Raw genomic sequence first — 25,495 nt, 5'->3', positions numbered from 1 at the left:
CCAATTGTAACACCCCGTTCTCCCAACAACGTAATATTAATTATTATAATCAGAGTAATCACACAACGGAGTGTCACACTACTTTTCAAAAATTCATAAATAGAAAATATCTATTTATTTAAGACCAACATAAAGAATCTTAATAAACCGCAGCGGAATAATTCTTTAAAAATATAATTTCAACCAAAATTCAACATCAATGAAAATCTTGGCACATAGGCCGCAACATAAATCAACTTTATTTTCAACAACGATAAACTCTAATAGCAAGTCTTTTCCAAAATATGTGATACATAAAAGAAATGAGAAGACATTCGCAACGATTTCCCCATCCTAGTATGTATCAGAGCCCTAGACACTTGAGCCGACCAAACCTACAAGTCATCAGTACCTGCACATTACCCACGGTCGAGGCAACATATACGCAGAAGGGGTGAGAAACTTATCCAATAATAATAATATATAATTCATCAAATTAATGAAAACAACAAAGCATATCACAACAGGCATCATTAATAATGTATTTAAATAAACACATAGGCAACGACATAATTATTTTCAGCAACAAGGTACATCAACAACAACAACAACAACGTTATCCACAACGACACCGACAACTCGACAATGCGACGACGACAACAACTCGACAATGCTACAACGACAACAACAACCCAACAATGCTACGACAACAACAACTAATGCATCATGCAGGTGGTACCAATCTACGCGCGTTGAATGCTAAACATTCCAGGGCATAAGCCCCCAACAATTTGGATGGTTAAAGCATCCCAGGGCATAAGCCCCCAACAGGTGAATGATAAACATTCCAGGGCATAAGCCCCCAACGGGTTGAATGATGAACATTCCAGGGCATAAGCCCCCAACAGATGTGAGTATGCAAATGGACTCAACTTGTGTATATCAACATACAACTTCAACAACGACTACAACAACAACATATGTGCCTAAAACAATTATGACACACTCCCCAACTTTGACATCAGATGATACAACGACATCAACAACGGAAATCAACAACATAGCATATATATATATATATATAAATCAATTACATTCATCTCAGAATCTAAAACATCCCCCAAAAGCAATTAAGTTTTGATCAATAGATCATAATTCAAATATCCATAAAACACCTCAACTAAATCCCTAACACTTAAGTTTGAAGTTGGGAAACCAACCATAAGTTTTTGGACTAACTTGGGATTAGTTATGCTAAGTTTTCTTAAATTTTGCTAAAGACCCACTTGGACTATTTTTATCATAACTCAAAATCTACAAATCTTTTCCACTCCAAACCAAGGCCATTTTAAAGCTAACTTAATTATCTACAACTTTCATGTTTACACCGAAAGCTAATTCAAAACAGAAACGGGTGAAAAAGACGCAAGAACACGAAACAGGGGAATGCTGTCACTGTTACATCGTACTACGATGGAATGCATCGTACTACGATGGGATACACTGAAAAATTCTTGTTTGCTGCTGGAAAAATCGTAGTACGATTTCCCAGCATCGTACTACGATGGGACATGAACAGATTTACGAGAACAGACCAGTTTTCACTCCAAAACCCAATTTTTGATCCCCTAATCACCCAAAATGAATTAGAACAATGTTTATAGGTTCCATATACAACCTAGCAACCAAAACAACATAGAAACATGCAATTCAACAACAAGTTTCATCATAATTCAACATCTAACATAACTTCTCAAACCCTAAAAACCAAGAACAACAAATTCATCAATTTTCAAATTATATACCATGATTATTGAAAGGAATCCCACCCTTACCTTATCTCAGCAAATTCTACAGCAAAAACGATTGGATTCTCTCTTCCTAGCTCTTCTCCTAGCTTTCTCTTGGTTCTTCTCCTTTTTCTCTCCAAAAACCAGTTTTTTCTATTGTTTGTACGTGAAACTGTTTAGCTCTGCTTCTCTTTCTTTTTCTCCCAAAAATATAACTTCTTTCTTTTCATTTAACTCCCACTAAACTCTCATAATTACTAATTAACTCCCATTAACCAAAATATTAATATTTTACTCCTATTTTTATTTCTCCTAATATTTCCACAAATAATAAAGCCATATTCATTTAAATAATATACAACACATCAAATACCAAATAAATCATATAAAATTATATAAAACACTCAAACATCCACTAAAAATAATAGAATAAAAATGGGTCGTTACAATTTTGGCGTATGATTAATTTGTTGATTTGTCTGGTGAGAATGGTTGAGTGGTAACGGCGGAAAAGCATGCTCCGGTGTGACGGTAACGGCTTCCGGTACAGGGGCGATGAGTCTTCGCGGTGGAACGAAAGGTGTCTGCATGGACGTTAGGATTCTGATGCTCAAGTCAGTAATGGTACTGAGAAAGAGTGTGTAAGAAGTGTTGTGGAAAGTGAGAATGTACCTTGAGGGTGAAACAAGTTCACCCTTGTATAAGCTCGTGTTGGTCATAACCGTCTTCGGGTTATGCAACGTGTGATTAGGGATGGGAGAGGACACGTGTAGGGTGATCCTCACGTAGGGACGAGCTTCCATGTGGTACAACGCTGCAAGCTAACGTGCTCCTTCAGGCGCAGAGCCTTAAGGCGGTGTAAGTTCAGCCACATGTCAACGTGTGGTTGGTCTTCTGACCGATCTAGAACAGTTTCCCCCAAGCCGTTGATGCCTTTGTGGCGCAATGACTTTGGCAGTGGAAGGAGGCGTTCGACGAGGGCGCTCGCACTAGCTTGGTTCAGCGGCTCTCAATGCGTTTTGTCAAAGAAATTTTGATTCCGTCCGCAAGGAGGTGGCACTCGATTGTGAGTCAGTGGGAGCAGTTTACATTTAATGATCTCAATCCAAAACGTTTGCTCCCGATGGAGTAGCCGTTTGTAACACCCTAAACCATTAAAGCAATAAATCATGCAAATGATGCAATCATATAAAGAATTTAGATGTTACATCTTCAATAAATCTAAAATATGCATAATTTATGTTTCGAAACTCGCAGCGGAATAATAACATAACATCTCATCAATGGATAATAAAATCTCCAAAATAGCCATGTCACATGTATCATAATACATCACCAAATATAAATCTCAAATCTCAACATATTGAGTGATAATCTCATCAAAATGTGAAAATAACGACAAAGACCGACACCTAATCAGAGCCCTAGACTAAGGCTCCAAAGCAAAGAACAAGGTAGCTCCAAAGCTAGCCTCAAGCATACTCACAAGCAAATCAACTAATCATGCAAGCTGTCTACCCATTCATACAAATAGGCAGACGGTCAACCAAACGATCACTGGGGGTTAGATAACATTCGACAAATAAAGTATAATCGAATGAAAGTAAAATGACATATTTATTTTCAAATGATTAATAACACTTAATTAAATCATTCACAACGGATTCAACATCATTATTAAACATCAGGCATACAAGCATAAAGCTACAACAAGCACAATTTCACATCTTCACATCTTCACTAAATTTCACCAAGTACATGAATCACCAAGTTCACCAATGCACATAATCACCAAGCACATGGTCACATACAACATGTTTCACAAATTATCAAATGTATGCTATGCCGCCTAGACACGACTCTATATGCATGTGGTACCAATCATCGTCACTTGATACAACTGTATCATAATCATCGTCGATGGATAGAAAGTATCCTAGTCATCGTCGTTGGATATAAATATCCTAATCATCTTCGTTGGATATAATTATCCTAGTCATATTCATTGGATACAAAGTATCCTATTTATGAATGCATGAACATATGACTCAATAATGCATACATTCAACCAACAAATCATCATCATCGTCATTTTTCATACATGCAGTCACCATCAATATCATCGTCATTTTTGGATGTAAGAATTCATCATCATTAATAATCATTATCATTAAAATCATCATCATAATCATCATCAACAACTCAAGGAAACAATAATATTTCAAAGTCACATTTTACATAAAAGACGGACAATTATCCATATCATAACATTCATCATATTAATCACTCAAGCATCATTGATTCATCATTATTTCATCATATAAACATGAATACAATCCATTTACAAGTTTTGAGATCCTAAAACTCATTTTCGGTAAAGTTCGTTTATTTTCACAAAATCGTCCATTTTTAATTTTATCTACAAAATAGAGTTCCATGTTCTTACGTATCATTAAAAACATTCATACATATCATCTAACATCTTAGAGTTCCATTATCAATCAATTCTACGGGGATAGCCCCCCCTATACTACACACTGCTTTGTCACTTGCTTAATAATAGTCAGGTAACAAAAATACGAATTGACCAAATTGACAGCCGGTGTAAAGTCCGGATCAAATTGATTATTTATCCAAATTAAAATATCACTATATCCATCCCCAATTATAAGATTATTTTAAAAAAAATGTTTGTACCTAACATTTTTTTTGTTATAAATGTTTAAATGCATTTTTTCCCCAAATACACCACTTATTATTATTATTATTATCATTATTACGAATTTATCTTGAAATAAAAAAAATAAACATTAAATGCATTTATATACAAAAGATAATTAGTAATAATAACACACTTTTTAAACAATTTTATCACGCCAACAACTTTTCTTAATACATGTGGTTTTCGTAAACTATTCTTTTAAAAAGAACCCAATAAGTAATAATGATTAAAGATATAGCAATAGGAAAACAAAATAATACTTCATTGATATGTTACATGACATAAAATGGGAATACATTTTGCTCAAATTTCTCATAATATGAGACTGGATGAGCACATTCAAAGCCAATAAGCTATATAGTTTTCCCCTACATTTATTCGTGAAGAAATGAACCATGCAAAATTCCTCTCAAAAGATAAACCAAGCAAAATTAAAAATTAAGAGCTCTTCAATGTATTCCCAATATCAATAACAAATCGATATTTGACATCTGCTTTAAGCAGACGCTCCAATGCAGTGTTGACATAATCAGCTGAAACAACTTCAATTTCAGGTTTCACGTCGTGTTTGGCAGCAAAATCAATCATTTCTTGTGTCTCCTTGATTCCTCCAATCAAACTCCCTCCTATTATCTTTCTCCCTACAAACAAAACAACATATTGTTGTAGAATATAAGTCAACTGATTCAGTATATGTTTGGTATCACACTGGTATGCCAAAATTACGACGGCATACTACTACAAAGTGTAGTTTTTGGAAAATTATGGTAGGTTGCCGTGATTCTAACATATCCACCATTACACCAAACATAGGTTCAATGACAAGTGTACTTTTTATAAAATATGTGGTATTATTTTGCATGTGCTTACCCATAAGTAAAGGAAATACTGGTAGCTCTAAAGGCTTCTCAGGTGCACCAACCATAACAAGTTTTCCATGAGATTTCAAAAGACCAATCAAAGGTAATAGAGGATGGGTGGCAGAAACTGTGTCGATGATGCCATCCAAGGTGCCTGTTGCAGCCTAAATAGAAAGGATGAGACATTATAAATGTGTTTGGTTTCAAGGTAATAAAAATAAATGAATAAATAAATACATGGTTACCTTCATGTAAAGTTTGCTTTTTCTTTTAATTTTTTAGTATCTAGAGGACCTACTAATCCTGAGTTCCCTAAAAATTAAACAAAATCTAGACTACTTGCATTCACAATGATTATTAATCTTGTAACAACCGAACTCGAGTGATTTCAATTAATTCTACCTTGATTGAACAAGCGTTCAAATTTTGGTCGATTTTTCGTTCCTTCTCAATAAAAATAGGATAATTTAGACCAAAAAGAAAACAAAAATTGATCAAAATTACTCGATTTCAAATTTTGTTAATACTGAAACAATAGATACATACCTGCATTTGATCTTGTTCAGTGCTAACAACAAATGAGTCAGCTCCAAGAAGTTCAATAGCTTCCTTCTTTTTGGTTGGAGAAGTGCTAATCACTGTTACCTTAGCACCAAAAGCTTTAGCAAATTTCACAGCCATATGACCAAGTCCACCAAGACCAACCACACCTAATTGCAAGTTAGGTTTATCAAGCCCAAAATATTTCAAAGGGCTATACACTGTGATCCCGGCGCAGAGGAGAGGAGCTGCAGCATCAAGAGGTAGGCCATTTGGAATGCTGATCACAAAGCTTTCGTCGGCGACCATTGTGTCGGAGTAGCCTCCATATGTGATAGTGCCATCGAGATTCTTGGAACCATATGTGAGAATCACTTTTGGACAGTAATTTTCCAGATTTTCTTTGCAACTTTGGCATGAGTGGCAGGATTGAACCATGCACCCAACACCTACCTTGTCTCCAACTTTGAATTTTTGTACCTTGTTTCCCACCTCTGTTACTTCGCCTACGATCTCATGCCTACATTTTTTTGCTCAAATTAGAATTCAATGTATTCTTGTCACTATTTTGCTCAGAATAAACAAAAGCATAATTTCCACTCAACAAGCCTATAGAAAACAAGACACTCAAATTGAACAAGAACAATTACATATTATCATTAATGAAGCATCGACTCCGATACGACACTAACACGAACCAGGAAATAGGGATGGATCTATTTGCAAGACATTGAGGGCATGTGCCCCCACTTAATTTTTGCATTAGTAGTTATCTAATAGAATATGTGTTTAACTACAAAAAATTTAATATTGTTCCCACTAGATTAGTTTTTTTTTTGTCCAGCTTAACTCAACTGACAATATTGTTAGGTTGAACATCTTCATTTGAAACATTATAGTTATACGTATGAGTTTCAAGTGATATTTGTCGCTTTGTAAAATTTAACAAATATTAGTAAAAAATTAAAATATATTATTTCTTCAATAAGTTGTCCCGTGCAGTAAAAAAAATATACTCATAGATGATCTTGCACCACAGATCAAAAAAATTGGATTCGTTAGTGACACGAACTTATCAACACCGTTAATGTAAAGACATAGAACACTGACACCACTACATATTAATTTATTAAAGATATCAATTGACAATTAAAATACATACATGCTTTATTTACCCATGTACTAACAGAAAAGCTAAAAACATTTTACTCGACTTTAATATCTATAACCCCTTTTTTATTACTAATATCTATAACCCCTTGCTGATCATTATTTCTCGTCACATCTTTAACTCTTGAATATATGATGTTTGGAAGTAGAGAAGAAAAAAAATCAAATATTTGTTTGAGTTGTCAAACACTTCTTTTATGAGGGTTATATAGGTGTCGAACACCGATTAATGAGTGTCAAAGTAAATAAATAAACAATTTCATTTATCCTTCAAAAAAAAAAAAACAATTTCATTTATGACACTTGTTTGTGTTGTCTACCAAATATCGCACGAATGTCATAAGAGTCTAAGACACCGACACATATTATATACCGTAACACACGCGTAATTCTAAAGAGCCTACATAGCATATACTTCATTTATTTAATGCATATTTGGAGTTGTGAGAATGATAAAATCTGCGTGAACCACCATATGACTTTGGGAGAAATTATAATTTGCATATTCAACAAAATTATGGTAAGATGTTTCTCCAAAAAAACAAAATTATGGTAAGATCGTGACTTTACCAATCTCGATGCTCATCCAAAAATACCCTTAATATTTTTTTGAAACATTTTTAGTTTTAAGTTTTAAGAAAACGACAAATAAATTACCCTTAATATTTTTTTGAAACATTTTTATTTTTAAGTTTTAAGAAAACGACAAATAAATTATTCTTTTTATTTTGTTCAGAAATTATATTTTTATTTTTAGTTTTATCTCACATATTACACATGATTTCCGCTATCAAATTTTAGCACATTAGAGTATTTGAAAATAACTCAATATCAATGGTTTAGATATTATAAGTTACATAAAATTTACTGTTTAAAAGTAGATCATTATATCTAAGAAAACATTAGTTGTAATTGATTTCAAATTCAAAATGGATCCAGAAAACAATAATAGAATATGTTCATACAAAAAGAAGAAACATAACAATAACATACCCAGGCACTACGGGGTAAACAGAATTGCCCCATTCATTCTTCAACATGTGAAGATCTGAGTGACATATACCACAAAATAGCACTTTGAATCTTACATCTTTCTCTCCAGTTTCCCTGCACGTACATGATTCAAATTAATATCGAAACTACATATCATCACTCCTAACAAGTTATCATGTACAATACCTCCAAATATTAAATTATTAGACTCATTTGAAAGAAAAAAGTATCCCTTCTTCCAAAAGATCTACAAATTTTCAATTAATTATTTGTTTATGACATATCACAAATTTATTTATTGATCAAATTACATTTTATTAAATTAAATTTAATAAGTTTAATAAAAATTATTATTAATTTTTAATAAATTTTTAATAATTTATCATTAACTTTTTAGTTTTTTTTTTGTTTAGTCTCATAGTTAGAGATGACATGGTTCTATACAACTATAAGGACATATGATATGCTGAAATCTAAATTTGAATTTACAATTCTCCACTTTACTTCCGTAGTATGTGTAAGTTTTGTCATTACTGCTTATTGTAAGGGAAAAAAAGAGCATGGAACTACTACAAGTAAAACATAATTTTGTCACCTAAAATAAAAAATGGAGAAATAGTTACCTTCTTGAGAAGTTGAAGGGAGAGAGAACTCCAGATGAGTCCCTAGCTGCCAATCCAAAAGCCTTTCTGGGATGCTCCAACTCTGGTGAAATTGCCATTGGAAAATATTCTACCTCACTTGAGAACCAAATCTTAACAATTTTTATGAGTCTATTGTATGAGGCAAACAGGGTTACATAAGTATGCTATTTATTGTCAATAATGAAATATGGTTTGTAACGTATAAATAGAAATTATTTAAAAAATTTGATATTTTTCCCATTAAGGACAATGTAATTTTGGCCATATGATTATTTTGTGGATCGAATCTTCTCGGCAATTACTTTCAGAATGTGAAAACAGGTTTCCTTCCTTCAAAAAAAAAAAAAGAATGTGAAAACAAGTTATCAAAGGACATGTATGCTATTTCTAGAAGACTAAGGAAATATGGTTTGAAAAGTTTAAATGGAAACATGTTGTAATTGATTTTATTTTCCAATAAGGCCAATGTGATTTTGGCATGTGATTAATTTGTGGATTGAATCTTTTGGAGCAATTACTTTTGGCTTCCGTATGTGAAAACGGCATATCAAAGCAAAATCAAATCAATTCTCTTTGGTAAAATTGCCTTATGTTCAGATATACTATATGACATCGACAGATGTTTCCATGAGAAACACTTGTGTGGACCAGGACCAAGAATTTTGGTTTTGGTCACACACACAAGTTTTTTTCTTCTCTCTCTTCTCTTCTCTCTTCTCCATTTTCTCTCTCTTCTCTCTTCTCTCTCTTCTCTTTTTTCTCTTTGTGTGACCAAAGACCACTTGTGTGGACCAGGACCACACAAGATTTTCTCTGTTTCCATAAGCTTCGAGACCAACACCTAATCATATATGAGAATTGCTTTTCTAACATGTGATTTTTCCTAAAAACATAGGAAAAATATGTTTTTATCTTTAGCGGAAGTTAAATACCGTCCAGTCTTTCCAGCTGCAGTTAATTACTGATGGCTCAGCTGCACTTAAATTCGGTTCCTGACAGAGCAACAATTGTGATTTTGCACGTTTCGGTCGAAAAAATAAAAAAATCAAAACTTATTTGGAATGCTCCGGAACTTTGCAAATCCTCTATATATATTTTTATAGAGGTGTGAGTAAAGTTTCGTAGCATTCCGACTAAGTCTCGATTTATTTTGATTTTTCGACCTAATCGTGCAAAATCGCAATTTTTTCCAAGTGTGAGTCCGGAAAAGTGACCTAGAGGTTGAATTTTTTCACGATTTTTAGCACGCATGTTTAGGATGAAAAACAACATCTCCCACAAAAAATTTGAATTTTTCGACAAGGGACGAATTAAATATGAACTTTAACGCGCGTAGAACTCAAGACACCAAAATATCAAAATATAAACCTAGAGGATCTGCAAATTTACGTAGGATTTTGACTAAGCTTCAATTTATTTTGATTTTTTTATCGAAACGCGTAAAATCGCAATTATTTTCGTAATTGCGCGTCCGGAAAAGTTACATAAATTTTTTCATTATTTTTTGCGCACAGTTTAAGGACATAGAAAAACATTTCGCACAAAAAAATAGAATGTTCCGACAACGGATGGATTAAATAGGAATTTTTAATGCGCCAAAAACTCAAGAAACCAAAACATCAAAACATCAATTTAGAAATCGAATTTTGAGCTGGTTTTCTGCAGACACCTCTATAAAAATACATATAGAGGATCTGTAAAGTTCGTAGCATTCCAAATAAGCCTCGATTTATTTTGATTTTTCGACCGAAACGCGTAAAATCACAATTGATTCTCTGTCAGGAACTGCACTGTAGTTAACTGCAGCTGGAGTCAGCGGTGGTTTACTGCAGCTGGGAGCCAGTGGTAGTTAACTAGGAAAAAATGTATATTCCATGTGTTTTTAGGAAAAAAAACACATGTTCGAAAAGTAATTCTCATCATATACTGGGTTTCACTACAGTTGGGTCACTTAGCCCAGTCCATTAGACCAAAATAGGCCCTACAAATTTCTCATCACTTGCAAAAAAAATGGACTATTACTTTTTCTACCCTACACCTTACTAGCGCGTCCTATGAATTTTCCAAAAATGCCCTTGAGGTTTTTGGATTTTAAAATCTGAAATTATTTTTCGCTAATTCGGATTTTATAATCTGAAATATGCTTATGTATAATTATCAACCAGAATTTCCCCCATTTCAGCAGTTTTGAATTTTACTTTTAAAAACAACCAAAAAATAAAGTAAAAAAATGCTAAAAATATGTCAAATAAAATCATAAAAATACCACCCAAAAATTCTAAAAATCAAATATTTCTAATGCAAATTTTTTCGGATTTTTCTAAGAATATGAAAAAAAATGAAAAATGAATTTAAATGATGGAAATTTTGGATTTTGAGGGGCGGAGTCCCATAAGAAGTGCCTTCTACAGGAGTCTTGATCCTTTATTTTTTTTTTCTGAATTTCTGGCCAAGTTTTGGAGCAATCCAATCAAGTAGCCCGAAAACCAAATTTTTGACTAAGAACAGTTACCAATGTCCCAAAACAGAAGGATGAGAGTTAGGAAGATTAATATTGTCTATAAAATGACTATCCATGTTACAAACATGTTTAGAATTTGTGCTGATACAGTTCGGATTATATAATCCGAACTGTTTTTTCCTTGAAAAAATATAATCCGAAAAAAATAAAGGAATGCGCCCTATTTTTTGAAGTTTTTGGATTATAAAATCCGAATTGGTAAAGAACTCATTTTTTTTTATCCTATAACAAAGGAAAAACTCAATTCAGATTTTAAAATCTGAAAATCACATAGGCATTTTCAGAAAATTTACAAGGCGCGCTAATAAGGCATAGGGTGGAAAAAATAATTGTTGAAAAAAAAGTCGATTCAGAATTATGATCCAGTCGAAATTTTACACACATAAATAGTGGATTATGATGGAATTGAAAGCAAAATTGACGGGATCTATTGAGCAGCCATATTTAGTATGAAAATGACTCAAACCCTCCGTATTGTTCAAATTCCCTTATTCTTAAGATAGCTTCTGCAACAATTTTTTTCTCTTTCTTTCTGCAAATACTTAGTAAGTGTGAAAATAGATTAGATCGACCTATAGTCTAGTTTACGTCAAATTAGGCCAAGTAGTTTTTTTTAATAGAGAAGGTTAAGGCTTTTTCAGAAGCATACTTAACTAAAAAGGTCGAACAACACCACAAAAAAAAAGTCTCTGAGGCATATCAAGCTGGTATACTTAAATAAATATGAATAACATTTTTTTGTTATTAATTTATTAAATTTTGTATTTTAAATTAAACTATAAATTTATTAACTTTTATCAATAATTTAAACCTTATTAGTCTACATTAATATTTGTATATTTAAATATATTATTATATACCATAACTGAAAGATGATGTCATATATATATATATATTCAAATTCTCTTAAATGTAATTTTAAATATCAAAAGGGAGTTCAATCTTACTGGACTATAAGTTCATTAGTCTATTTAGACATGAACACGATTACTTATTTAAACACGTTCATATGAAATATGCTTTTAAACATGCTAATATGTCATTAAGTCGTTTTAAAGTCATGGATCAGACCTAAAAAGTAAGTCTATGATAGATTATATACCATACTTAGACCTTCAAATTTTTGATTATTTGAACTTAGGTTTTGCAAAGCTTAGCTCGGTTCAACCTATTCTCACCTCTGATACACAATAGTGTTTTTTTACTTGTTTTGAGAAAGACACGAAGGGCGATAACCAACCATCTTTTAGCATGAAATGTACGGTAAAAAATTAAGTTATAATCAAACCTTTTTTCTTCAACCCATTTAGCCTGTAAATCCATTGAGCTTTGTGCTAGTCTACAATCAATATCTTCAATTGTTTTTTGAAAAATAATAATATTAAAATTTGGACCGTGCTATAATTGTAATTTAGTTGAGTTTCACAAATAATTCAAATGAAAGTCTTGAAATGCCAAGAAGATGAAAATATGTTTGAAGCCATGAAAATCCACCTAAATAAGAGAAATGTATCAACGTGTTATATTTTTTACAAGTTTATCAATGTTAATTTTTGGGTATAGTCGTTACAAACGTTTCGGTGGGAAGATATAGAGCAAAAACTTAATAAGCAAGCCTGACCAGCCTCGTCATCACTCACGTAACATGCTTTGAGCTACGAATCATGAGTTTAAAGATATTTGCCAATTATTAGCCTTGCACCAACTCGCATCGCGGCCCGCAAGGGTCGCATCGTAGGAATCTCAAGGCAAGGCATCAAGATTAGGCTTGTCATGGCTCGCCTCGTGAGATTTATGCTCGCGTCGTGGGACATATTTTCCTAAAATCTTGGGAAACGCACGCTTATAAATAGCAAACCATAAGTTAGTGTAAAAACCACCTTTTAGTGAGAAGACTAAGTCAGAAATGCGATTTAGGATTGGAGCAACCGGAGCCATTCAGAGCCATGGAATCATCAACCAGTGATCCTTTACTCATGCTTTCTTATTTATATTCATTAGGTTATATTTAGAAGCTATGAGTAGATAATTCTCACTAGGCTAGGTCATGAAAGAGGAACTTCTATGTAATTGTTTGATCATGTAACTTTAAATAATTCTATGAATTCCAGTTGATTACTTTTGTTATTTTATTCAATTATATATATGTTTAATCTTCTTTATGTATTTACTGATGTTCATAAATTGATCCAAACCCATAACTACTAACCTTAGCTTTGGTAGTCAAGCTGGTATAATTGATCAACTATTTCTTAACATAGATATATCTAAAGGATAATTGTGTACATAATTTGGCGTTCTTAAACTTAAATGGTTATAGGATTACATATGATATTAAAGAGTAGTGAGAGAAGTAAGCCCACAATAACACAAAAGAGAGAAGTACAAATGAAAGTTGCGTAAGAGATACAAATTCAGTGTTAGAGGCAATGTTTGATGAATTCATGAAGAAAAAAAAAACAACAGAAGACATTTAGGGCATGAGAGTGAGACAAAATGAGGCACACAAAAGGAGTATGGAAGCAATAGAAAGAATGAAGCTCACACTATAGGTCAACTTGAACTAAAAACGGTGATGTTATTGCTTGAATGAAGGAATGAACTACGAAATTTGGAGAACGAAACAACCCAAGAATAAGCCATTTGCCATGAAATTTTCATGAACAAAAACGAAGATGAGAAGAAGATAATCAACAGCAGAAAGAGCTGACCACACTAATAATACACTTGAGTGTGTATGATGAAGACGAATCTATGGAAGAAAATGATTACCTCAGAAATAGAAAGCTTGAATTCACAAGAAATGCCGATGAAATTATCAAAGGATAAAAGCCAACTGTTAGTTGTTTGGCGATCACATGCGAAAATTATGTTGAAAAAGTTACCTAAATAAGTGTAGTGAATAAGTAATAAACATAACATTTGCTTATCAGAAGCATTCAGGAAACCTACTAAAATTTAATCTAGAAACACAATGGAATGTTGAAAGTGATTTGGGAGTAGGACCAAGAAGTAGTGACTTTATGGTTAATAATATGACATTAGAGTTTTTTTCCAACTCAACTAAAAAGGGGCAATAAAGAAAATTTACATTTGATCGAAAGAAATTTTAAATTAAAATGACAAAGCTTCAATGTGATCAAGTACTGTATCATTCAATTTGTCATTTTAATTGAGCATCGTGAGATAAATTAAAATTAAACATCTCAGTTGAAGTGATCATAAACCCTTTGAAATTTGTGTCAAACTTATGTTAAATTGCACATGATAGAAAAACCTTTTATATTTATATTAAATGATCCAAAAGTGTATTGGAGAAGTGAAATGTAATAAGACCAATAAACCTATAAAATTAATGATTTGATTAACTTAATTTAAACGTGCTTCGATTCTTTTAGGAGTTGAACTTCTTTTAGTAGCTAGACTATCTTAGTGAAAGTGGTATTAGCTCCTCTTACCATTTTTCCTGACTCAGTGGTTTTCTCTTGTTTCCTAAGGTTGTTTTTGTTATTGAGTTTTGGCTTAGTTCCCCAATCTTGTATTTTTCTTTGTTCCTTTTAATATTTTCTTTTCTTTATAAAGTAAAGATTAACTTAATTTATGGTAATTACAGAAATTTGGTGGTAGTTGAATTTCTTACTCCCTCTGGTCTCGTATATAAATAAAGAATTATTTTTTAGGTTCATTAATAGCCTAATGTATATGGTCTATATCATAAGTTAAATACATTAGTTACTCAATAAATGTGAAAAAGAAATCTTTGCTTATGTATGAGATCCGAGGAAGTATATCGATAGTAAAAGGGTTAAAAAAACTGTTTGACTTGTGGAAGAAAACAAATCATTGCACACATGAATAATTTTTTTTAAGGTACATGCATAAACAACTCAATGAAACAATGATGCTTATCCACAAACTGTTGTTCTTTGAATTCATTGGTTAGTTGTAGCTAGTAATATATTAAACATGTGTTTTGAATTCCAAAAATACTTCATTCTATGTATATTATATAACAACATCATAGCACAAGCAATTCAATTAATTAATTACATAAAGAACTCCATGCATATAAAATTAATCACCTTTTGGTTTCTTTTTTGACAAATAACCTTTTATTCTAGGTTAGGAATAAAAAATATTTTCTATAAAAAAAAAAGGAATAAAAAATACTTTATTCTATCTTTAATTTATAATAGCATCATAACACAAGCATCAATTCGTATATACATTGGACATTTACGATAATCACCCACCAATGATGCTTATCCAACAAAATTTAAAGATCGGCAGCAATTACATTTTTGTCAACCTTTTAGTATAATGGCATAAAGAACTTCTTTTATGCAAAACATGTTTTATTAATTATGGGAAAGAATTTGGACAACAATTTTTTTTTTATAATTTTATTTTAAAAATTTATTGCTTAAATATTAAGGGGCCTTTAGTATTATCAAATTAGGTGGTACACGTCCTTGTGAGCTTAGCTCAGTTGATAGAGACAATGTATAATATATGCAAGGTCCGGAGTTCAAACCCCGACTACCAAAAAAAAAAGTTAAGTGGTACACCTTCTAAATGTTTGCGAGTCTATGTGATTTTGTCCAACACACCTTAATATTAAACTTGTAATAAGAGTGACAAGCAACTATAAGTTATAGACATGATCCTCAATATTATTGTCACGTCAATATTTCATAAAATAATCTTACTTATCTGTCTTCCTTTATATAACTTCAACATCATCAAATAAACCTTGAAGGTTTCCATCAAACGCCACCTCCAAACTTTGATCACATGCTAGAGATTTCCGCGACACAATGAATCTTGCCCTTAGATGTTGGAAGATGCTCATTTATATATTGTCATGATTAAATGTTGAAAGTATATGATATAAAAATCGAACCTGACCCTAGGATCTTAAAATTGTGCACTAATAAATTCATGATCCAAAACATGTTAAGCATCAATTTGATGAATAGTAAAAGAAATTATATAAAACCCCATATTATTTTGTTTGTACTGAGAACCCCATTCTATTAGTAGTTTGTAGTTAAATACTGGTTGTTTTTATTTTAATTTTGCTGAAAAATTAGTTTTAGCATAATTGCACTTTTACTTCGTAGTGTCTCAATGTAGGATTTTGAACTTCGAGTTATAATTGAGTTATTTTAACCTTCCTAGTTTTTCAATTGTGTGAATTTGTACACTAGACTACTTGACAAAAAAAGTACTAGTTTATTTATGAAAAATGTTTTAGTATTATGTTTTTGTCAAATAGTCCGGTGGTTAGAAATTCATCATGTAAGGTTATTAAGTGAAAAATCCAGAGTTTCAACTTTTGCCTTTTGCCGTTGCTCACGTGAATTGTTTCAATACAAATTATCATCTAATATATGTCAATTCATATAGCTGATTAATTTCCTCAAAAGAAAAAATATAACTGATTAATTAAACTAATTAATTATTTAATGTAACACGCCATGCATGCCTTCAAAAATAAACCATGGCCTATGTTTAAGGGAAGACTTCCTTAAGAGTTTGCTAAACACATTTAATTAGACAGAAAAATAAAAAGAGAAGTTAATTAGAATTTGTCATTGAGTTTCCGTTATATATACATTAACTAGTCATTATGACAATGTTAACACTTATTTTAATATAAGGAGCAATATCTGAGGTTCCAAACATAATATATATAGTAGTAAGGACCGAGAGAGAGGGAGAGATAATATAATCACGCACAAACAGTTCGTAGGAGAAAATACATTTGTATTCTAAGGTTCGTCCATACATTTCAAAATTTCCTTTCTTGTTAAAATTCGTTTAATTATTACATGAACTTTTTCTTTATTTATTTTTTATATGTTAAGAGATGATGAAGATGAAGGTGTTGAGTAAGAAGAGAAAACATATGATATTATTTTGGTGGTTTGGAATGATTGTGAAATTCTGCTTCTTGTTATGTGCTTGCTCTGAGAAGACATCATTAAGGTTGTTTTTCGTCCTCTTTTATTGATTCTAATTTTGGCTATATATAGCATTAAAAAATTTCATTTGTGATTGTCTTTCCGTGTGCCCAATAAAACATAAAGGAAACCAAAGAAAATAGAAGCATGTTAAAAAGGAGGCAAGTCTATGTTACATAAGATATGCAAGTCTTGCATCATGTAAAAGGTTATTTTTATCATTTGAATTAATAAATTTTATTATTAAATTAAAATATGACGAGACTTATTGATCTAATAGTGTAAAATAAAATTGTGCAAGGTGTAAGACCAACTTACGTATGCATTCTATGTTTCTTCATGTTGTTTTTATTCTTTTCATGCAAAGTTATCTAATTTATAATAGATCTTCAATTTCATCCCTATACTATCACTATTGAGAGAGATAAGAGGGTTTAAGCAAAGAAAAACTTTGTTTGTCTTTTGTGCTTATCACAAGAGAACTATATAGCTGATTTCGTCTCTTGAACTAACAACATTGTCTGATTGATAAAAACGTAGTCTTTTCATTTCGAGTTGAAACATTTCTAATTTGTAAAATTTTTAAATATGTTTTCATTTATTATTATTACTAGCGTAAAAACAGATCGTCTATCCGATTGTTTTATTGTATTTTTTTTTTGACAGAATTTGTATTTTGTTGTATATATATTGTTTTACGAAACATTGTATACATATTTGATCATATACTATAATTTAATTAGCTCGAACAACAATAAAAGGGAAAAGAAAAAGACCGAGAAAAAGAAAAAAAACTAACTACGAAGAGTGGCAACCCCCACGTCTTATCCCAGGAGAAACAAACAAAGCTCCTATAGGGATCAATCATAACCTTTAACTCGCTACTGGATTTTTTGGTGGTGGCCAGAGTTCGAACCCCGAACCTTGCATATTTTATGCATTGTATCTACCAACTGAGCTAAGCTCGCGAGGACAAACTCGCTACTATTAGCACCAAGATTGACAAGAAAATCAACACACATATTCCCTTCATGCAACATAAGATACAATTAAAGACTCCAATCTATAGTCATATATTGACGAATTAATAATGCCTATTTTAAGGTGAAGTTGATTAAGCTTCAGACGGTCAAAGTACCTAGAAAATAACTACTTTTTTTAAGGTTGCAGAAAACACCTATTTTCTTGTAGTGAATTATGATTGTATTATTTACGTATAATATTTTTCGCATTCCTTTCAACTACAGAGGTTCGAAGAAGATCAATAGCCTGGGATCCACAGTTGTAGTCAAGCTGAATACAGAAAACAAACAACAGGTGATACTAGCTGGCTTTTGGAAAATACTAATTGTTTTAAAAATACTCAAGTCCATTAATTTTATAAACAAAAAAAAAATTGATTTATAATGTTAAAAAGAATTATTAAGGATGATGCATTTGTAGAAAATAACAACAACAATTCTTTTAACATTTTTATTGTTTCTAAAAATACTAACAATTGTTCATTTTAAGATTTTATTATCTCATCATTAATAAGTAAAATTAACACAACATTTAAAAATAAAAATATAATTATTCTTTGAGTTTAACAATTATTCTTGAACTTACATTTTTTCAGTTGGTTGTTGACAATGGCATTGTTTCTGTCACTTTGTCAAAGCCGGAGGGATACCTCATTGGGATATCATATAATGGAATTGACAATATTCTAGAATCTGAATACAAAGAACATGCTAGAGGGTATGTCTATACTCTATATGAAACTAGTCAAAATAAAGTTAAAGTTTGAGTTTAAGATAATTTACTGAAAAAGTTCTTATAAATTAGTGTTTCATATATATATGTACTATTATATTTCACTGTATAAAGTAATATGAATCCTTATAGTGTACTATTTCATATGTTTTTCTTTTCTTTCTTTTTCTTATGGAAGCAAGACATTAATTTGGTATGAGACTTGACTAAGTGGGGAGGTGGTAAAGGAGCGTTTTAATAGGTTGTTTAACGTAATGATAGAGAAAAAAAAATTATGGTAAGGATACATCGTTAGGTATTGGTTTTGAGGGAGGTGGTTGGAGAAGAAATTTACTTACTTGGGAGGTTGAGTTGGTGGAGGAGCAGTAGCGGAGCCAGAAATTTTAACTAATGGAGGTACAATTGTTCTCTATGATTTGCCATTTTTTTTTTTAAATATTGAATGATTTTCTCACTTGACAAGGGTCTATTTGAAAATAGTATCTCCTAATTTTTTCTCCATCACTTGAATGATAATCTGAAAGTCTTGGCCTCAACCCATGATCACCGGAAAGCTTTTCCAAATCCAATTCTAAAATTCTTTTTTTTTTTTTTAAAGATGGACCCAATTTTATACTTCCACATTCATCAAGTGTTTGAGGATTAATTGTTGATGATTGCTCTAAACTTGACTTTTTTTTGAAATATTTACCCATTGTACATAATTTACCGGAAATAACAAGTTTATTGATCACAATCAACTATAAACACTACTATTTTTTTTATAACTACCTTCTTCATAATAGAAAATTACTCATGAATTTATTCCCATCTCCATGGGAACTTTATTCTCACCCTTTTCTTTGGGAAATTTTTTCTATTCCCAGGAACATTTTATACCCGGGAATAAAATTTAGTAAACTTGTAACAAACATAGGCATGTATATTCCTATCGTTTTATTTCCAGGAATCTACGAAGATAACTTGAAACAAACGCACCCTAAGGGAAGGAAAATGAAATTTTTTGATAGAAAAGTTGATGTTGTTGATTTTTTTATCCATGAAACAAGGATGAAGGGGGTTGTTTGTTCACTGAGAAGAGAGAATTTCGCATGGGTGGGATGGTTGTGTGTGATATATGGGGGCTTTGTTTATTTATTAAAAAAACTTAGAAAATATGAAAGAGAGAAATGGTTGGTTTCGTCATAATGGGTGGGGGTTTGAGTATTGACCATCAATATATGTATATGTAGCATGTATATATGAAAGTAGTGCAAGCAGGAGCCCACACAACCTTGTGTGTGGCTCCGCCACTGTGGAGGAGTGTAAGATTCTTTGCAGAATAATATAGAAGATGCTTGGATTTGGGATCTTAACTTCAATCGTGTATATTCAATTAAAGAAGATTATGAGTTGATATCTAATTTTGAAGATGTAGGAGATTTCTCTTTAACTCCAATCAGGGACGGACCCAGGAATTTTAAGCAGTGTAGGCCACACACACACACACACACACACACACACACACACACACACATATATATATATATATATATATATATATATATAAAACAATTCTATAGTTAATTAACGCTTAATCCTAAAAAAAAAGTTAATTAACGCTTAACTATTTTTTGGTTGGATCTTTTTTTCTTGATAAATTTACCTTTAACAACTCAATTTTTTTTTCAAACTTAAATTTTAATTCAAACTCCAAACTAAGTATAGGAAATTTGAAAACTATTTGTGTATTTTAGTTAAACTTCTCTTGTTAAAATTCTTTTCAAATCTACATATAGATACAATAAAACACAGACAAGCTAATAAAAGTTGACACCGAATGTCAAATTAAACTTTAACACCAAATCTCTACCTTTTGTTTTTTAAAATTCAAAGGCTAATAATACTACTCTAAATTAAGTCTCATGAATTTCTATTTTATGAGTGCCACTCCTCAATATTCTTTCTTAAGCCCAATTGACAATGACATTGTTTTATGTTGACCAAAAATACAATTGTGTTATGTTGTAGGCATTTCCAGTGTGTTAGGCAGTATTTCAAAACCTATACCACTCAAATGCTATGTCACTACCACACATGTACTAGTATTTAAAAAAATATATTCTTAACTAAGTGAGGGCCAAGGCCCACATACAGCTTCAAGTGGGTCCGTCCCTGACTCCAATCCAATGAATATTTTCATGCGATCTGATTAGCATGTATTTGCTCAATTTGGAAGCGTTCTAATTTTGTGGTGTTTAGTAATCAGGATTGTTTATCTTGTACATCTTTGGACATGGTAAAAATATTAGTTTGGTCGTGGACAAAGCGCAAAGCTCAAAATTTCTTATATGACTTCTATCAATGGAGCAATCGACCGCTAAGATGTCTATGAGTGGTTTTATCTGTATTTTGATTTTTAGTTTTCTTTGTAATTGGTTTGGAGACATCAATGTTTATGGTGTTGTTTTATGTACTTGTCAACTTTGTTTCCTTTCGATATTAGCACTCATTGTGCTTTGATTGTTTGTTTTTAAATTCTTATCTTTTTGGCCTTTTCAGAAAAGTAATGCCTTTCTCTTTTATTAAATTAAGTGATGGTTTAACCGACTGAATTTAACGTGCTAATCATATTTGCAGGTACTTCGACGTTGTTTGGAATGAACCGGAAAAGCATGGGAAATTCCAAAGGTATATATAAGCTATGGGCTTTGTCTAATGTGTACAAATAAATTTAGTACTGCATTATGCATAATTTATTTTCTACCATTAACTCAAGAAGTCATATCATATATCATTTAATTTAATAGTGAGACTTATTGATCGATGATAGAAACAAACATGTGCACGGTACAAGCAAAGACCCTTTTCAAAGACTAAGTGTATTGAATAGACTAATTTCAATTGAAACCATGTTGCAGAATCCATGGGACAAAATTTTCAGTTATAGCAGCTGATGAGAATATGGTGGAGGTTTCATTTTTAAGATCATGGACATCTTCCATGAGTGGCACAAATGTTCCCATAAACATCGACATCAGGTATCATTTAATTTTACAATTTTAGAACAAATTTGGACATCTTTTTTTATGGTTAGAAACTATATTTATATTATATAAGCAAAACAATGATGCTTGAAACACATTTACATATGCAGATACATTTTCAGAAGTGGTGATTCTGGATTCTATTCATACGCAATATTTGATCGCCATGTAGGAATGCCAGCAGTTAAGGTTGATCAAATTAGATTTGTTTTCAGACTCAATAAAGACAGGTAATTCAAAAATTGTTTTCAAACTCAATTAACTATGGAGATTTGAACTCCTTCGCTTAATGTTAAAGATCAAGCTAGGTAGTTAGTCCTCGTGAACATAACTCATTTATTAAGGACATTACAATATACATGAGCCGAGGGTTTGAACTCGAGATTCCCCACGTATTCACCTTACGGTTGAAATTCTAGCCATTATATTATTTTGAAAAACGTTTCGTAAACATTTCCTAATGAAAAATCAATATCACAGATTCAACTACATGGCTATATCAGATACAAGGCAAAGAAGGATGCCAACATTGAGAGATGTTAAAACAGGTCAAGTCTTAGCTTACCCCGAAGCAGTTCTATTAACCAACCCACATAACCCACAATTTAAAGGAGAGGTAGGTCGTACCGCTCTTTTTAATTTGATTTTCTACATTTTTTGGTTAAAAGATGCACGTGAATAAATATGAAATGATTTTTGTTTTGCTCAGGTGGATGATAAATATCAATACTCCTGTGAGAACATAAATAACACTGTTCATGGATGGATTAGTCTTGATTCTAATCCAACAGTGGGTTTCTGGATGATAACACCAAGCAATGAGTTCCGCAATGGTGGACCCATTAAGCAAGATCTTACTTCTCATGTTGGACCCATCACCCTCTCAGTATGTCCCATCTTAGACGTATAGGCACATTAGAGCTCATTAATATTATGAACATTAGAGCTCATTAATTCAACTACTGAATTCAAATCAACGTATAGGCACAAACATTCATGAATTTGTAAGACGTCAATCAATTTAGTATTTCTGTCACACTATACGAGCTGACATGTTAAGTGTGCGACATTCTACATATGCAGCGACGTCTGTGACACAAAACTGAAGGATTGAATTTTCGGGTCTTCTTTCACAAACTGTGTTTGTAATTTGGCTTCTAATTTTCATATTTTGTTTTTTCTTAGATGTTTGTGAGTCCCCACTATGCGGGAAAGGAAGTAACCATGGCATTTAAAGAAGGGGAGACTTATAAAAAGGTGTTTGGGCCTGTATTTGTCTACCTTAACACTGCTTCAAGTGGGAATGATAAACTATCCCTCTGGTCAGATGCTGTGCATCAGGTACTCTTTTTATCCCCTGATATCACCAACCACATATTGTTAGAATGTTAATGTTTATGACAAATAATTTGAATTTGTTCTTTAAACATTTAATTAGTTATCCAAGGAAGTCCAAAGTTGGCCTTATGATTTTCCTCAATCAGAAGATTATTTTCCACCTAATCAAAGGGGAGCAGTATTTGGAAGATTACTAGTCCAAGATCGGTACATGTTAATATCTTGTTATACTTAGATATTATTCTTTAAATTCATAAGATCAAGCAGTGTAATAATACATTCAATATGTTCCTTCATTTCCTTGAAATTACAGGTACTTCAAAGGAGGAAGATTTCAATATACTAATGATGCTTATGTAGGTCTAGCTTTGCCTGGAGATGCTGGATCATGGCAAAGAGAAAGTAAAGTATGTAGTAATTAAATTGTTTTTCATATAATTAGTAAGCTATTTTCATTGAAAAACTTATTCCAATAAGTTGATGTATAAACTATTTTTATCACAGGGCTATCAATTTTGGACTCAAGCTAACGCCAAGGGATACTTTAAAATAAATAATGTTGTGCCACGTGACTATAATTTGTATGCTTGGGTCCCTGGATTTATTGGTGATTACAAATATAATGCTACAATCACTATCACCCCAGGTAAATTTTTTTTTTCATCAGTTGTAGATTTATCCTAAAACTTAGTTTATAACTTGGATAATTAAACAATTTTTTGTTTGAACTTGTAGGAGGAGTCATAAAATTAAATTCACTTGTATATAATCCTCCAAGAAATGGACCAACCATTTGGGAAATTGGTATCCCAGATCGATCGGCTTCAGAATTTCATGTACCAGACCCTTACCCTACTCTCATGAACAAATTATACACCAAAAAACACAGTGACAAGTTAGTCCAAAACTTATTCTTAACAAAAGCTATTCTATTTAATCTCAATTAAATTTATATTTAATTAATTCCAAATATTGTTACTTTTTACAGGTTTAGGCAATATGGATTGTGGAAACGTTACAGTGATATATATCCACATGATGATCTTGTTTACACTGTTGGTGTTAACAATTATAGCGATTGGTTTTTTGCTCATGTTACAAGGTAATTAATAATAAAGTCTGTGTAGAGAATTACTACTATATTGTTATATTTTGATGGATTTTAAATTTAAATTGTATTGTAAGCAGAAGCACAGGAAATAAAACATATGAACCAACAACATGGCAGATTATATTTGAACATAAAAATGACATAATCAGTGGAAACTACACATTGCAACTAGCCTTGGCTAGTGCTGCTGATGCTAACCTACAGGTACATCATTTCATATACCTTTTTTAACAGAAAGAGTAAATAACCATACAATTGAAGTTGTTTTGACTAACATTTTTAATTGGATGACATTATTAGGTTCGTTTCAATGAGCGCAACAAAGATCCACCTCATTTTGCCACGGGGCGTATTGGAGGAGACAATGCCATAGCAAGGCATGGAATTCATGGATTGTATCGGTTGTTCAGCATTAATGTGTCTAGTAACCTTCTTGTGAAAGGAAAGAACATCATCTACCTGAGGCAGTCCAAAGCCGATACTCCTTTCCAAGGAGTTATGTATGATTATATTCGTTTAGAACGACCACCGACAACTTGATTGTGTTGAACTTCTTATTGACAATATGTATAGATATATAATGTAATTATACTTTGTGTGTTTTAATTGATTATTTATTCTTTATTTTACAAAAGTCTTGAAGTTAAAAACTCAGCGTGGGCTCAAGCCATTTCAAGGGACAATGTGGTTTGTTCTTGCTTGTAAATTGTTGTTATTTTACTGCTATGATAATAAAGAATTTTAATGTCATTTCGTTTGATAAAGTGAGGTTATATTTCAGTCATTTTATAAGAAATAAAGAACTTTATTTTAAGAGGGATATAGTGTATTTCTTTATGATGAAAAGTCTAGGTCAGTTGGATCCAAAACTACTTTCAAATTCAAAAAATAATAACCACTAAGACAAGAAAATGCTAGATCCTTTTAATACATTAGTGGACTAAAAGTTCAGAAAAACACAGATGTAATACCTTGTTGAGTCCTGAAAGACTTTTTTCTGCATCTTTTTCAGATATAGGTTTTCTGGCTTTGCTTATTTCTTCCTCCCCCTTGATTTGCAAGACAGACAAAGCATGCCGA

At 31.9% G+C, this 25,495-nt stretch overlaps 2 protein-coding genes across 3 annotated transcripts; one reads left to right on the top strand and one right to left on the bottom strand.

The window, feature by feature from the left end:
* Positions 1 to 4,732: 4,732 nt before the first annotated feature.
* On the bottom strand, positions 4,733 to 8,836 carry LOC146900173 (putative mannitol dehydrogenase). Its single transcript, XM_085738327.1, has 5 exons — positions 8,678 to 8,836; positions 8,055 to 8,168; positions 5,898 to 6,411; positions 5,362 to 5,515; positions 4,733 to 5,132 (listed from the first exon to the last, which is right to left on the bottom strand). The coding sequence occupies exons 1-5, from the start codon at positions 8,773 to 8,775 to the stop codon at positions 4,930 to 4,932; spliced, it is 1,083 nt and encodes a 360-aa protein (XP_085594453.1). The 5' UTR covers positions 8,776 to 8,836; the 3' UTR covers positions 4,733 to 4,929.
* An 8,156-nt stretch (positions 8,837 to 16,992) lies between these two features.
* Positions 16,993 to 25,165, top strand: LOC146900172 (uncharacterized). Of its 2 annotated transcripts, none has more exons than XM_085738139.1 (16): positions 16,993 to 17,210; positions 18,433 to 18,502; positions 18,804 to 18,925; positions 21,560 to 21,610; positions 21,841 to 21,960; positions 22,077 to 22,196; positions 22,447 to 22,582; positions 22,676 to 22,852; positions 23,152 to 23,307; positions 23,405 to 23,511; positions 23,618 to 23,711; positions 23,809 to 23,950; positions 24,043 to 24,199; positions 24,293 to 24,406; positions 24,493 to 24,619; positions 24,716 to 25,165. In XM_085738139.1, the coding sequence occupies exons 1-16, from the start codon at positions 17,092 to 17,094 to the stop codon at positions 24,953 to 24,955; spliced, it is 2,052 nt and encodes a 683-aa protein (XP_085594265.1). In that variant the 5' UTR covers positions 16,993 to 17,091; the 3' UTR covers positions 24,956 to 25,165. The 2 variants fall into 2 exon arrangements, with proteins under 2 accessions (XP_085594265.1, XP_085594264.1); XM_085738138.1 differs by having other exon boundaries at positions 24,040 to 24,199.
* The last annotated feature ends 330 nt before the right edge of the window (positions 25,166 to 25,495 follow it).

The sequence above is a fragment of the Medicago sativa genome, chromosome 8 (genome assembly GCF_051527215.1).
Source record: "Medicago sativa cultivar Bolivia chromosome 8, Bolivia_mono, whole genome shotgun sequence".
NCBI lineage: Eukaryota > Viridiplantae > Streptophyta > Magnoliopsida > Fabales > Fabaceae > Medicago > Medicago sativa.
Note: the sequence above shows the minus strand (reverse complement) of the source record. Positions and strands in the feature narration are given on the sequence as shown.

Coding starts and splice junctions, on each gene's coding strand:
- LOC146900173 (XM_085738327.1), bottom strand. CDS start 8,775: ATGGCAATTTCACCAGAGTTGGAGCATCCCAGAAAGGCTTTTGGATTG. Junction 6,412..8,054: donor GTTTACCCCGTAGTGCCTGG/GTATGTTATTGT, acceptor AAAAAAATGTAG/GCATGAGATCGTAGGCGAAG. Junction 5,516..5,897: donor CTGAACAAGATCAAATGCAG/GTATGTATCTAT, acceptor CTTTCTATTTAG/GCTGCAACAGGCACCTTGGA.
- LOC146900172 (XM_085738138.1), top strand. CDS start 17,092: ATGATGAAGATGAAGGTGTTGAGTAAGAAGAGAAAACATATGATATTA. Junction 18,503..18,803: donor ATACAGAAAACAAACAACAG/GTGATACTAGCT, acceptor ACATTTTTTCAG/TTGGTTGTTGACAATGGCAT. Junction 22,853..23,151: donor TTGGACCCATCACCCTCTCA/GTATGTCCCATC, acceptor GTTTTTTCTTAG/ATGTTTGTGAGTCCCCACTA.